The 16,253-nt window shown below is 38.3% G+C and overlaps 1 protein-coding gene across 5 annotated transcripts in view; it reads right to left on the reverse strand.

The window, feature by feature from the left end:
• The window catches only part of ADGRL4 (adhesion G protein-coupled receptor L4), a 74,971-nt gene extending 60,481 nt beyond the window's left edge, over nucleotides 1-14,490 (reverse strand). For 2 of the 5 annotated variants that reach the window (XM_048945164.1, XM_048945160.1), the window contains exons 1-2: nucleotides 13,793-14,331; nucleotides 12,104-12,253 (exon numbers count right to left, since the gene is read on the reverse strand). In XM_048945164.1, the coding sequence (XP_048801121.1) occupies nucleotides 12,104-12,253; nucleotides 13,793-13,814 (172 nt within the window). In that variant the 5' untranslated portion in view covers nucleotides 13,815-14,331. The other 3 variants (XM_048945163.1, XM_048945162.1, XM_048945161.1) reach the window with 3 other exon arrangements.
• Between the last annotated feature and the right edge of the window lie 1,763 nt (nucleotides 14,491-16,253).

Raw genomic sequence — 16,253 nt, forward strand, 5'->3', positions numbered from 1 at the left:
GGTAAAGAGCAGCTGTTGTCCTGTTAAAGTGACTGTAAATAATACCAACTTCAAGCTCAGAGAGTGAAACTCACCCTGCTTCACTGGGGACTACTTAATCTCTGGGATGTTCCTGGGTTCAGTCTTCAGCTGGTGGGAACTCACTAACTGTTGTCATCGACTGAGCTGTGCTGCTGTATGCCAGGAGAAGATCTGGCCCTGGGAGAGTCAGTGCACAGAACTGCCTACAGCACTGGGGCTGTGTGCCAGCTCAGCACAGCAACGTGCTATTTACAGAGTGATGCGTGGTCATTGCATTGAGCCAGCAACCCTAACTTGTTCTAATGGCACACAGCATTTGCATTTAGGTCTTTCCAGTGAGAAGTTAAAAAAAGGTGTTTCTTTTGCCATGACCATCTCCTTTCTTATCACCAATGAACTATTACAGTGCTTTCTTTTTGGGGGATGGGGAGGACTTACAAGTTTTCTGTAGTCCAAAAAGTATAACACCAGAGAAAGATGTGTTTACAGCAAGAATTCAATAAAGTGTCTAAAAGAGGAATTTTTTGTGAAAAGAGATAGGCCCTAACCATGAAGGAAGGTACTTGCTGTTGTAGCAGCTATATCATAATAGCAGATGAATCATGATGCGATAGCAGTATTTGAAAGGATGTTTTGAATGAAGCTGTCAGCAAGTATTTTAATAGCCAGTCTTCAATTTCTGCTTTATGGGTTTTTTAACCACCAAAAAAGAAAAATAAGTAATAAGGACGGATTTAGAAATTGTTTAGTGTTTGGCTGTTTGGAGAAAGAAAAAGATCCCTCCACTTGCATTGCAGCTAATAAAAATTGCCATTATGGTTTTTTTCCTTCATTTGCTGATGTTACGTGCTGTAATAATCCAAATTCCTTATGATTTTCTAAATCTCTTCAATAAGGAGGATATTATCTACTTATTTAATTACTGAATCTCCAACAGCAAGGAGCTACTACCACCAGCAGCTCCAACTCATTCACATAGCTCCTCTCCCTAATTAAAGGATCTTTGCAGTTAAAAATAATGTAAGCCAATCAAAAGCTTCAGCTGCCAACAGATGATAGGGAAAAAAAAGGCACTTCATGAGAAGATTTTCAATTACACAGCACCCACTACTGAGATTATTCTTTTGAACAGCTCAGTCCTCCTTTAGGCACCTAAGACCAAGCGAGACAGCTCAAAAATTCCCAACAAATATTTCCTTGGAAAAATTCATCCCCAACTGAGATTTTGTGTCCTACAGCCACTGTAGCTCACAGAAGTCAACTGCAGGAAAGTCTGCAGCATCACCTCTTTCGCAGTAAAGTACAACAAAATCTGTTACTGTGCTCATCTGTGTTCCTGCCCTTGCTTTCTGCAATGAGAATAGAAGCAGCAGGTATATCAAGACACTATTTTTACCACACTGCCAGCAGAAGTAGTAATACCCTGCAGTTGAATTTTTGTTGCAGCACTCAAAACCATATATTCATACTGAAGCACAGACCCATTGCTAGTTTGGATATTGAGCTCCAGCGTGAATGCTGTTGTCTGCATAATGGGGGCAATGTGCCACCATAAGGTTATAAGTTTTCCAAATGTAGATCAATTGAAGGCCAGAACTCCTGTAATAATTCAAGTGTACTTTGTAGCTAATAAAACCTCTAAAAAACCTTTCTCTGGGAACAGAGGACACAATCCAGAGGCCTTTTAGCACTTCCCTCCCCTCCAACAAGAAGCATTTAGCAGTATTAGCATACTACTTGTTTATTCAGGAGGAGGTACAAAAAGTTTGGTTAACAGTTTTTCTCTTTACAGTCCACAGCTGTGTAAATATTCAGCTTCCCCTTTGACATCTGTCTAATTGTCAGGCCTCATATGCAAAATGATACAAAACTAAGCCGAACACTTGTGTAGCCCACCGTGTCCCAGTAGACATAGGGCAGAATATCTATCTAGCTTCTCCTGTGAGAATGGTGGTATTGTGTGATGCAAGCCTAAAGTGACCTCACCTTCTAAAGACAGCTTTGCTTAGAAGTTCCTTGATTTTACCACAGAGTTGAATATGGTGAAAGCTTGGTGGAACCAACATACCACCAAATAGGGCACACTGTAATGTATGTCACAACCCTAAAAAAGTAGCCAAATCATAGTTCAGCATAATTTACAACTGCTATCCAGTGTTGTTTCTATTTTGATAAGCCCACCTGAAAAGCTATATTAGGTTTTAGAAACTTCTCTCTAGCTATGCTTTCAAGTCAATACACTTTTGAAGGCTATTTGCCTTTCCTATTTTCTCTGTGGTTGTTAAGGAGATGAAATTCTTTCTGTATGCATCAGATATCCCTTACACAATGCAGCAGAAATATTGACATTTTTACATTGCACAGTGGGTCATATTTATGAATTGATGCATGCTTCATCATAGCTCTGAACAATGAAACATTTTGGATAGGTACAAAGGACCTGAACTGTTCACCTGTGTACTTCCAGCTTCCACTGATCTCCCTTCTGAACTTCTTGCAAGCTGATTTTGAAAAGGCAGAACTTCCTCAGCATCAATGCTACCCACCAAAATGGTTTATTCAAGACAAAGTAAGGCAAAGCCTTCACGGTAACATGACTTTCCACCTATTCTTTTCCCATTGCCACAAAGAACTGCACAAAGAACGTAAAGTTTGAGCAGCTCAGATCTCCTGTTTAGGCCTGCAGAGCTTAACTTCTTTCAGCTCACGTCAATGTACCTGAACTGCCCTGGGGAATTTCTCCAGCAGTTGTTCACGGCCTCTGAAGTTACAGAGATCTGTGATGAAATTTGTTGCGCAATGTGGCTATAGCAGCACTAACTACTGGCCTGACACAAGCTGTGACCCAAGGCTACGCCGAACTTTGGGAATAACCCAGAACCATTATTATATTAGGAGACCAGTGAGGATCACAGTATAATAACCTCCAGAGCCCAAGGACTCTCTGCTAACCTGGGATCAAATAGAATATGAGGCAGTGATTATGACCTCCAGCTCTTCTGCACAGATGGGCAGGAGGGAAGCAGCAGGCTCCCAGTGGGTGGTGAACTCACCTTTTCTCTTGGTCTTCCTTCAGTAACACCCTAGGAATAAAAACTGCAGTACTTCAGCCTGATTTCACATTCTTTAAAATTGAGATTCAGATGTTTTGCCACAAATAAATATTAAATACATAAACATGCAAGTCACCATCTATGCTTATGTTCTCCCTCAATGTAACTTATGTAGATTGCTGCCTATGTGCATAGCTTTCATTACAAATAAAACATAAAAGCCAATACATATCCTGAAGAGCTATTTTTCTTTATTGCAGCACCATTACATGAAGCCTGCTAACATAAACAAAGATTGGACTCGGCTGTTTCTGAACAAATAACCATTTATTGTCAAGGCTTTTCAGGAGCTTTCATTTTCCTTTTTGAAAAACATGATCCTGTGCCAACCTAACAAATGTGTAACATTAAGTAATAAGCAAAATAATGGGACACCCTGCCACACTGCTTTATAGACAGCTCTAAACTGTCACAGTAGTACAAATCTAAGCTCAGACAGAAACTCCACTAAATAAAGCAGAGCTATTAATGCTACAAAAAAGCCTTTCAAAGTAGAGGATACTGAGAACTACCAGTCCAATGACAGAGCAGTCCATGGGCTGCTCTCTCCTCTCCACCACTGGACTCAGTGTGAAGAAGAGCATGACCAGAGGGCCTGCTCCCTGAATCACCTCCTTGCAGAAGGCACAGGACAGAGCTGTTCCAGGCTTAGTGAGCAGCCCCAAGGAGAAGCAATGCAGAGCTGCCTGCTGTGCTGCACTCTGCCCTGCTCTGGGTGAAGCTCTGGCCCCTCACTAAATGGCAATGCCACCAGAAGTCTCCGTTTTGAAGTTATCATGAATCTCTTAAACCTTGCCTGAAGTAATCACACAACAACCTATCCATTAGACAATGAACAGAGTTTATTCAGCTTCCTTGTAGAACAGCTAAACGGCAGTTCCTTCCTGCCAGTGATTATGGTTGTGATTAACTGCACAGTTCAAGGTGAAAGAAGAATGCGGTTCCAGGCATATATGGCTTCCTTTAACCTTAGCAAAGCACAGTGCCAGATATTTCAATTAGTGTGTACCAAGGTCAAAAAATCAATTTCTTATCACCCAAAAACACACATACTGTAAATTTCATTTTCAAGCCATAATCTCTAAATTAAATCTGTGTACCTAAAAAATATACACTGCAAAATTGCAGTCCTTCAGCCCCCTCCTCCTCTTGCAGCCAGGAAGCATTTTTACAAACATCACCTGCCTTTGTGCTCCGTATTTAGAGCACAGTGTTTGGTTAGATTCTAATCTTCTTGGAGAATGTCATTATCTCTTTCTTTGGCAAATAGAGGCCCAAAGTGTCAATTACCTTCTTAAAATCTTTTATATATACGGGATTGAGTTGGGTTTGATATTCTGTCTGCCAGCAGCTCAGATGGCAATTTTTCACGGCCCTATACAGAAAAATTGTGCACCAGCATATCATCCTAGATAAATTACACATTTCAAATGAGGTTACAGACAACTTCACCACTGTGGCCAGTTTATGCTGGAAGAGGGGGGGGAAACACCAGTCTTATAGAGAACACTTTTCTGGAATTAAACTCTATGATTTATTGAATGGAAACAAATAAGTATGCTATATTGGTGGGATATTGTATGGAAATCAATATAGTTTAATAGAGGTAACATCAACCTCTGTAAGGGGTGTAATTCGTTATGATAATTTTCTAGGAGACGCTAACTTCACAGCCCCAAAGGCAGATGCAGAATCTGATAGCTGTACTGGGCTCTACTGCTTGCTTTTTATTCACATACATTTACAGAAATAGATCCCCTTGTGTACATTTGTATATGAGTATACACAAGTTCTGGAAATATCTTCTGTCCCTTTACCTTTACACCAGGAAATTAGAAGAATGCATTGTTACTACTGGACCTTTTGGGACTATTTTAAATGTGAGAGAAACAGGAAGTCAATAGTGTCTCTGGGAGGCACATAGCAAGCACACTTTGAGACAATAAGTTTAAAGCTCTTTGAATGAATTTTCCTACATCCTCTAAACATGTAACATATCAATTGATTCCTAGGGCCATAAAACAGGATGAAAAGAATATTCTCTCAATAAAGCAAGTTAGTGTTATTTGGCAAGGGTTAAAACAAATTTTGAATTAAACAAATAACAAACTGCCTGTGTGCAGCTAATCAACTTGAAAGTTTGGGTACATTTTTGAGAGAGATAACTAACCCTTTATCTACCACATAATGTACACATATTTTAAAACCTCTTCAGATGCAAATAGGTCTAATTTAAAAGAGAGACTGTATAGGACTGAAGATGTAATGAGAAGTTCAGTTTCTTCATAGCCCCTTCAAAAGATCCATTATTGTACTTTCATCATACTTACAGTACCATTTCATGAAAATGTAAGCAAAAACCATGGAAAAAAGATTGAAGTTTTTTTTTTTTTCTACTTTGTGTGTGAGTGCATGTGTGTGTGTATGCTAAAATCTGTGAATGTTATGATTGTGTCTATCATGGACTTGGTCCAAGGCTTATTAAAGTCAGGGTCAGTCTCTTATAAATGATTATACTGGGCTCTATAGACCACTATACTTTTCTTCCAGGCAAGCTATATTTTCTGACAGTAGGAAAGTAGGTCCCTTGGAAGGTTTCTCTCTATCTCATTTAGTGAGAAAATAGGAGGTATTTTTTTGTGCATGTTAGCTAGCTAGATTTGTTGCTATGAATGCACAAACTGTTTTCAAGACCAATTTTTTATGGACAGCCATTTTCTGGAGGTAAGACAACTGGAGTAGGACAGCATCCTCTGTCCCTTAATCAGCAAGATCATTTTATTACTTCTAGTATCTTACACTGCTTTCCATCTGACTGATGGTATTACGCATAGCCTCTGTCTTTTCAAACTCCTGATCCATTCCTAAAAGCTTCAACTAACAGGTGCTTTCAATGGTATCTTGTTAAAGTAAGAAAGTTTGCTTACTTATAAAAAGTAAAGTTAACTCTACAAATACCATTTGATTAAAACTTGAGTATGTTAAAGAGAATGGCTGTTTTCTGGAACATAAACATATCTCAGTTCTTTGCAACTGAAAGGCAACCATACAACTGTAATTAGTCTCCAGCCATCTACATACATCACAGCCTCCAAACTCTTCTCTAATGCACAAAAACATATAACATCTTGCAGAGGGAGGACAGAAACCACACACAGATAAAAGTTACACAAGAAGACCCACCAACACTACAGGACTCCAATGGCCAGGAACCTGCTGTTAACTTGCGCATTAACTGTTCCCAGGCAAGTAGATTTTATGCACAGGACAGGTAATACCTAATCCTCCAGGCTAATTTTCCCAGGCTTTCCAGTTTCCTAAACTGCTTGCCTACAAATTTAATGATGAATGCATACTGAGATATGAATGCATATGCACTGAGATGCATAGGCTGTATAATGTCTCAAAGCTCAACAGCCAGCCTTCAGGAAAAGGTGAAAAGCACTCAGCTACATTATGACCAGTGCAGATGTGGACAGGAAGAAAAGTTACTGCCTTCTGCAGAGGAACTCTGAAGGGATGGATTTAATAAAAAGTATAATAACTATAGAAGCAAGCAACAGGAAGGGTCCTCGTAACACTTCCTGGGACCACCAAAAAGTCAGACACCTAAATACAAGAGTAGGAATTCTGAACTTGAAGATAACCTCTGCCCTTTCACACAGCCTACATTCCAGTATTACCACACTCAAATCTGAAACTGTGGAAAATATGCGACAGAATTTGGAGGTAAAATAACACAGACTAGAAGACGCAGGAAAAGGGAGGAAAGGATAAATGATAAGAAAAAGTGAGAGACATTTGCAGAGATTATGGGGAGAATGTCAAACAGGCTGGGAATCAGGAGTCTGCTTTGGCTCCTGAGTAGCATATCCCAAGGTTTCCAAGCTATCACCCGCTGTGCTGAGCCCTGTTGTTTGTGTTTGGCTAAGGCATATCTCTCTCCTGCTGTGTTATGCTAGAGCAGCTGCAATTTGCCTTTTTATAGCTTGTGGTAACTGATAGTAGTGAAATGAATTTAGGAAGCGTGTGGGTTGGATCTTCCGTATCAGTGATTTCAGACTATTTGGTAAACACAGAAGTGACATCCTGTGATGTATGCCTGCTGGTAATGAAAAAACTTCCACTTGTAAATCAGCATTTGGATTAGATCATTTGCTACTTCTAGGTAGAATGCAGTGATTACATAGAGTGGTTTTACAGGATCATGTTAATTTGAAAGGTACAATTCCATTAAAATTATATACCTATTGAATGCTGTAGAATGGCAATGGTGACACTGCTGAATCAAAACAAACTCAGTGCCTGCAATAAAGTCAGTGGTGGGACACATTAACATCACCTTAGAGCAAGAAGCTGATATCTCACAAGAAAGCCTCTTTAAGAACTGGCAAAAGAAGAGAGTTGATAGTATGACCCTCAGTAAAACAAGAAAATATGTTTGTGTTCAGACTTGGAGTAGGCTTTCAATTGATTCAGTTGCGTTTACATAAATTGTTCTGCATTCTCAGAGGGATTCTGTATTTTGATATAAAATACCACTTTGCACTGATGTATTTTTTTGCCTCTGGAAAATCATAAATCCTAATGCACTGCACTTTAGAAAGAGAGTCAGTGTCCCACTTCAGCGCAAAGTTGCCCGATAGCCTAAGTCCCTGCTCACTATTTCTGGAAGATCTGCAAGTATTTTACAAGTGAGACTGATTAATTTTTGTAGTATATTGTGCAAGAGGCATTGACAAGGGAAAACTGTTCGGGGTTATTTGGGAGGGATATTGTGTTCAGACTTTTCCTGCTTGCCTGTCTACCCTCCTGGAACAAACAACATTGCTTCATTTTCCTTCCATATTTTACAAAGTTAAAGTAAACACTGTGATCACACTGTTTACTTTAATTTCCTGCAGTGTGCCAGCAAATCAGCAAATTGGCAGTCAGCAATCAAGAAGCAGCCAGTATTGAAACAGCAGAGCTGCTTGGGAAAGCATCAAAGATGCCAACTCATTCTTCCTTCTGTTTTAAAAATAAAATATGAGCTTCTTTAAAGTTTTATGTACAATCTGAAATTTTGTTTGTTTCCTTTTAATTTTGTTGTTTTGGAAGAACGCTGGGATTTTGAGCAACACCTAATTTATAAAGCTGACTTTTCACTTGAAGAAATAACTTTACAAAAGGGGCAAATATATGCTATCTACCAGTACAAAATCCATGGCATTTTTGCAAAAGAGGAAGTTAACATATCTAGAAATCAGTACTGTTTGGATATATTTTATTTTTTTGCCAAGAGCTCTAGCTGTTTAACTTCAATTTGATACATGATAATATGAAGTTAAAACCTCATAAATTACATTTAAAATACACATCTGCCCAAAAAATGAACCCTAAAAGGGGAACAGTTTTCAGAGGCCATTCCCTTGTCTTATGTTACATAAAAGAAGAAATATAAATACAAAAGAAGAATGGGATGGTATTTTCTACCTCAGAGGTGTAAAGCTTGACAAGGTGACTCATTTACCACTTTCTGGAAGATGTTATACAGAAGGAATTTATTGCTATGTAAGTCATAATTCCAATACAATCAAGAAGCCAGATCCTACAATCAGTTATTCTCCTGACTATGTGCATTCCTGCACATATTCTTAGAGAAGACAATGACAGAGGATTAGCTTTTTGTTACACTGTCCAAAGGATGTCTTTGGAAAGCCCAAAACATCACCTAATTTAAAGTGGTTGAAATCTTGTGGGAAAGACTGTAAGAGGATAATTATTTTAAAAGCCATGACTTTGACACCAGGAAATTAAATTCATATCTATGTGTCTTTATCTATACACAACAAATCCAATAATCTTGAGCTCTCTGCAGTCACTTAGCCAGCTGGCAAAGAGAGCAAAGTAAAAACTAACAAACCCCATTCCTGAGGTATGCTGACATCAGTGATTCATGATTCATCAATAATGGTGCTAGGAAATAAATGTAACAGGGCATTATTGCCTTTTGCAGCACAGTAAACTCAAGGGAAAATATGTATCACATTGAAAAGACAGAGCTAGTAAAGAAATAACTTTTACAAGTATTTAAGAGGTGTTATGAGCAAGTAAAAAATAGAGAAAAAGTAGAAAAAACCTTTTAAATACTTTGAGGATGTCCCTATAAACAAAAGGGGACACTTTTTCAGCTGTATAAGCTGAAAACTAGCAATTTTTTGCACAACATTTTTACAAGGAGAAAGAATTTTACTTGTTTTTAGTAGAAAGAATTTTACTTGTTTTTAGTAGAAACCCTCTAAACAACCACTTATGTGGTTTAGCTGCCTACAGTGAAGAAGATGGTTCTTCACTGTGTAGAATTATTAATGTCAGTGAAAGTAATTATGACACTTGTAACCTATGTAAATAACAAAAAGGGCAAAAGTAAACATAGCAAGCCATAAATACTCTTTAGAAAACTCCTGTATTAGCACATAATTGATGACCTCCTTTGAAGGTGACTGTACTATCATTGTAAAAGCCTAAGATTATTAACTGAAGAAAAATGGGTAGCTATCTGTAGAACAGCAGATACACCTGCAGCATTCTACATACAGAACAGTGAAATCTAATACATCATTAAATAACTGAGGCTTTGCTTTACATTTTCATTGCTTTAAAGTGCTTATGATAGGGTTCAACCTATACTTCTGATCCTTTCTAGAGGCTACCCAATTAAAATTAAAATTCAAGTTACTTGTTTATGCTAACAGAGGTCTGGTGCACAGTATTAATAATGTACTGTATAACATACTGCCCTAGAGAAACTAGGCTTTCTTTCAGGGAAAACAGCCATACTGTGCTGATACAAGCTTTGCTACATAGCTGTAGGGTAAGTGACTTTGGTTGTTGTTGAGGTATTTTAGCAGAAAAAAAATTTGATCTGCTGAACTGAGGCTTGCTTCAAAGCATTGCCACTGAAAGGCAAAGCACCAAAAATAAATCTACTAGTGCTATGCTTGGACTGATATTGGAAATTTTGTTTTAAAGACTGAGTTTCCAAACATTTAATACAGTTATTAATAAATGATTAGTTGATTCATAAGCTTTGTAATTAACAAACATGCCTGTTTCGCCATACCAAATTTTTCTTTAAATGACCAATAAGCGTTTTGATGATTTTGACTGTAGATTTCACTAAGAAAATAAGGGAAAAAATGAAATTAAGGAAAAGATACCATATGAGATAAAAGAACATGTAAGGTAAGATAAATCCATCCTCATATGACACCATCCTTTAATAACACCATAGAAGGCACGCACAATGTATGGATTTAATAACGTCAGTAAAATCAGTGAAGGACAACAGTTATCTTTATTTTCAATTTAGCTGATGATTCGTAATCAGAAATTTCTAGAAAATTGCTGATAATGCAGTAGATACAAGATCATAATTACATCAGGAAGTATTAGTTTGAGTTGTTCCTCAAAAGGTACTACTGAAAAAAAAATTCACTCAGTTTTCTTATTTCTCTGTATTATTCACAAGTGTAGGTACTTTGCAAATATGCAGTTGACATTCAAGTCAAGCAGCTTACTGATAGTAGTAAAATTAAATTAATCCAAATACAATGGAAAATAATACAGTATTGAGGTGAAGGCCATTTCTTCTTCTTTTAATTTGGCTAGCACACTACACAAATAATGACCAACCTATATTTATGGCAAGGTTTGCATTATATTCGAGTAACATATTTAGTGACTGCACAACACATGATGATGCAAAGAGCAGGTTGAGAGAACTGGGATTATTCAGGCTACAGAAGAGAAGATCAAGGGGAAATCTTAGTGCATTCTGCAGCTACCTAATTAACGGTCATGGAGTTTGTAGAGATGAACTATTCTTAGAACTGCAGTAAGTGGAAAGAGCACAGAAGAGGCAACTACAAGATAGAACAAGAAAACCTCCAACTAGATATCGGAAAATAAAAATAAAATTGTGGTAGCCAAATACAAGAGTGAGTGCCCAGAGAGAACTATAATCTTCATCTTTGGAGATAACTGAAACTTGGTCAAGGCCCTGAGAAGCATTGTCTAAGTAGGACTTGCTTTGATTGAGAGCTAGACCACATGACCTCCAGAGTTCTCTCTCAAACTACTCTATAATTTTTTGATTCTTCATTGTTTATTATTTTAAACAGCAATGTTTCTGCCTAAACATTCCATTTATAAAAGGTTTGTCAGAAAGTAAACCTTTGCATTCTAAATTTTCCTAAAACAAATACACTTCCAAGTAAATCATGGTAAAAGAGGGATAAAAACTGACAGTAAAGGTGGGCAGCTTGTCTACACTTGTATGAAACTGATGTGCCTGTTATTAATTTACCAAGATGCGTGAAACACAAAAACTGACTAAATGGCTGGTTAATATTCATAACTACTTCTCAGGACACTAAAAACTAGCATGACTCATATACATTTCTGCCCGCCTGTAGTTGGGCAACTGTAGTGAAACAAAATGAATATTGGCTTCACATGTACCATTTCCCTATGGTACACACACCTTCTCAGTTTCCCAGAGTATCTCAGGAGCTATATTTTTTTAATCATGATTAGAGGCTGAGAAGAGTAGCCTAGTGCTATGTGTGTGTGGATGAGTTGTGAGAGTAGTAAAGTAGTGGTTGTGCCAATCCCAAGCTTCAGAAGACCAAAGTCATAAAGGAAATTGCTGAAGGTAAACCAGAGATGATGTTTCAGTGTTTCTGTAGAAGAGGACTCTATGCACCAAGACTAATGCTGAAAAAGAGTTTATGTACAACTGAGAGAAGCTTTGTATGAAGCTGAGTTGTAGAATTTCTTGGAAACTGCCAAGTTCTTAATGTTTGGCATTGAGAGTATTTAGCATAAGGTGTTGTAACAGAATTTAGTCATTGAGTTAATTGGTTCTTGAGTAATTTTTTCAAGAAAACAGATATCAGAAATGCATATAAGGAAAATGTGTTTACCGTAACAGAAGGTAATGCCATTTCCTGTGTATCCTGGGGAGCAATAGCAGCCTTGTGTCCCACCCTGAACTTCACACCGTGCATCTTTGTGGCATGTCATGTTGCAGCTTCCTGTAGTATAGCCATAGTCCAGCAGACTGGAAACCAAAACTGGAACAAAGAAAAAACGTATTTATTTACTTAAAAAATTCATAATGAGCTCTAAAAACAGACCAGGGTGAAAAGTATCAATGAGATTGGGATATCCCAGCAAACTCAACATCGTCACAGAGTCAGCAACATTGCACAATGGGGTGACTGATGGCCAACAGCTGCAGCAGATTCTTTGGTAAAACCAATCAGGAGGTAGAAATAGCAGACACTAGAGATTGAGAACCTGTGTACACATTCAACCAATATCAAACTGGTAAGCAATGTAGAAATTACTCAGTGATCTATGGAAAACATTTGAAAGGCTTTCAGAGCTTTCTAGTACTTTCCAATAAAGCACAGACTTTTATTTGCACTCTGAATTATGTATGGAGTGTAATCCAAACTGCCCTACACATATCAAGTGAAAAATACCGCAGAGGTTTCCCAAGATCAGATTTTTTATTTTTATAAGCACTTCCATACATATGCAGCTAATACACACGCGTGGTCTGAGAGATTAAATTGACATGTCATGGTATTTACAACATTGTGGCATTAGGGTTTTAAAATCTTCTCCAAATTATTTTAAAATAATCTCTTACAATACCATTTCCATGTTATGAATGTATCATACTCTTTTTTTCCATCCACTGAACAAATCCCACATGATATAACTATTTTCCCATTGTATGAATGTGTATAGCACATAAGAAGAAAAGGAACTTCTCCCCGTGAGAAAACTAACGGCTCACTGAATAATTATACACATCCTATAATGGGTTAGAAATAGAGGCAGTTAACTCAGAAAGTAAAGTAAGTTTCTGAATTTGTGCTGTATAAATGGTTAGCTAGACATAATGAAAGTTGCAGAACACAAAGCCCCTTCTTGATGCTGTCTTCCCCTGCAGTTCTGCTTTTCCCTACTCAGATATTATTGTGGATATTTGCTAGCCTTGTGTTACAATTATAGGTTTCACTGCTTCATGAAATCTCACTGAGGTGTATTTTTTTCTCAAAAAAAATTTTATGAAAAATTCAAAAGGCTACAACTTACACACAAATTTTAACAATTACATCTAATTCAAATCAATTTATATATCACCAAGTTTCACCTTCTCTGTTTTTAAGAAAGGAGACCATCTCATAGAGATTAAAACAGAAACCTGTAGGAGTCTGTTGTCACTTTACTGTTCTTAACAAGTGAAATCTAAAAATCTCTTGAACAGAGAGACAGTAGGAATTAAAAAAAAAAGAAAAGAAAATAAACACCAAAACCCATAATAAATCTGTCTATATGGAATAATACCAACAATAAAATAAAGATAGGCATTTGTAGGACTTGGTTTTGGGGCAACCCTAACAGTAGGACTTCTCAATCCTGTAACCAACAGCACAAGTCACAGCTGTGTAGACTTTAAGTCCTTGTACCAGCTGCCTTCCATTAACTTCAACACACTCATTCTCTCCAGACCCATATTGCTGTCCCCATAGGTGGTTTGCTAGACCCCACTCCCTTCCCACTTGCCATCGCTCCCCTGGGAAGAAGATTTTACCTACCTAGGAATGCCAGCAGTTTCATTGGTGATGCTGTTGCTGTGTGGTGCCTGGTCCTGAGCCCCTGTGTCACAGAAAAAATCTTCCTGTCTTAAAATGTATGACCATGTGCAAAATATGTGCACATGCCTATTAGGAAAGCAAAGTCCTGATGTAGGCGCTGCCCTGACAATACTCTTTCTCCCGAGCTTTGCGTTCCCAAAAGATCCTAAGACTCACAAGCAGAACATGGAGGGCTGGGAGGGGCTGAGGACCCAGTCTTCTTGCCAGTAGGGAATAAATGAAAAGGGAATAAGTAGGAAAATGAAAGAGAAGCTGCAGTCTGGTCTCACAGGAGTTATCAGAGAAGGTGCTGGGATGAGTGGGTTAGAGGAGGATGGGTTAAAGGAACTACTTGAAGAGTGTTCAGGAAAGGGGGAGGATGAGGATGGAAGGAATGAAATAGAGCGTGCTGGATGGTGGAGCAGATCAGGGAGTATGAGTAAGGTGTGGAAGAGATTAGTAACTGGCCAGAGCTCAGAGGTAATGGGTTACATGCTTCCTTCCACCTTTTTCTAATGAGATGAGAATACATGAGCCCCAAGAGCCGTTTTTTTTTTTGGAGGCAGCCCTGGCTAACTGCAATTTTCAAACTGCTTTCTTTGTGTTGGAGATAGATTCTTACTGCGGACAAGCAGTGTTGCTTTAAGGGCGATGGCCTGTGAGGTGGTACAGGAAATACACTGAGCTCTGCTTTGTGAGAAAAACAAAGACATACAGGCTGGGAGGAAAGGCACAGGAAGGCAATTGTATGGCAGGAATCTCAGGAGCTGAAGGAGACTGTTTCTGTGGATTAGTGGGAATGAAGCAGGGTGTTGCATAAAAGGACATATTTAATCCATTTATTTAATGATTTCCTGAGCAGTCTGATCAATTGGTCAGCAACTCTGACTATGGCAGGGTTGGAACAGGCTGATCTTTTAAGTCCCCTCCAACCTAAGCCATTCTGTGATTCTATGATTTTATGATATAGCAAATTTGATAAAGCATTTGGCACATCTGTGCTAAATGTGTGATCTAATGTATCCTTATCATAGCATCCTAATAAATGAGATTTTGGGATGTGCTTATATTATCCATGGACATGGCAGTATACAATCCAGTCATCTTAGCTTTTGGGAAGGATATCTCATGTAATGAAACACTGTAAAACTTCAGCACTGATGTATGTCAGCCTTCGGAGAGGAAAGCAAAGGGGGATGCAAAAGAACAGACATGGTCCTGGAAGAGAAGTAACTGATGAACAAAATGGATATGGCCTGTAGAATGTCATTGTTACTAAAATCATAGTATCGTAGAATCATACAATGGCTCCAATCTCCTTGTCATGGTCAGAGTTGCCAAAATACCTCAGGTATAATTACTAATTATTCAAGTTGAGATTTTGGTAAAGAAGTGATTTTGGTAAGAGGAGGTATCAGTGTTCTTATAGAAATTATTCATAGTTGTGAGTGTGGCAACATTTTTTCTAAGCCAGTTATGAACTGTTTTCTTGCCATTGTTTTCCAGCATCCTCATGATCACTTCTCACTAGAGTCAATGGGGTTAACCTCTGCTCTGACCAGGAAAGAGTGAAGCATGTAGAAATAGCACGTATTTGTCTGGTTGGCACAAAGCACTCATGTACAAGCGCACCTTGGTAAGGAGAGAGGAAGCTCCAGTAACCGGATGTTAGTTTTCTATGAACCACAGAATAATGAACAAAGGGTCCAGGTGTAAGAAGAATGTTTTTCTCTTTTTTGATTTATTTGTTGGAAGTGGGGAGGACTTGAAGAGAGGAAGGGACTAGGAGTTTGTTTTCTTAAGTTTTCCCGGAATCTGTTGCACTGAGAAACAGAGAAAGTCAGATAAACTGAGTGGAGCTTTGATCTGCATGTCCCTGTCCTCTGTGCTGGCATGTGCTCTGTCAAGACCTTGGCTGGTCCTAACTTGCCACTCCTACTGCTGAATTTCAGCTGACTCATAAGGCTGGGTTTGGAAAGCCTGTAATGCAGGAACTGCATCTGTTTATCCCTTTCCTCCCCAAATCAATTTAAGAAGTGTTTAATAACATGCAAGCAGGGACAGACAAAAGTTACAACCCAAGGTTCAGGTCTTAAGAGTTGAAAATGTGAAAAGTCAGAGGTGGAAGTTTCAGTTTCATCTAGACAGCAGCTTTCTGCAAGTAATGTTCAGAGAAATGGGTTGGAGACCAGTATCTTGAATCATAGCATTGGTATGTTTATAGGGAGAACCTGAATTCATTTTCCAGTGAAAGGCCTAAGCACATTGGAGAAATTGTGGATGATAGACAAAAGCAATACTTCATTGTAAGAAGGCAAAAAACTTTTTTTTAAATTTTTGCTGGAAAAATGCAGGGTAACTCACTTTTTGACAGTCAAAGGTGCAAATCTTTCATTAGGATATGTTTGATCTGGAACAGTAC

The sequence above is a fragment of the Lagopus muta genome, chromosome 5 (assembly GCF_023343835.1).
Source record: "Lagopus muta isolate bLagMut1 chromosome 5, bLagMut1 primary, whole genome shotgun sequence".
NCBI classification, from domain to species: Eukaryota; Metazoa; Chordata; class Aves; order Galliformes; family Phasianidae; genus Lagopus; species Lagopus muta.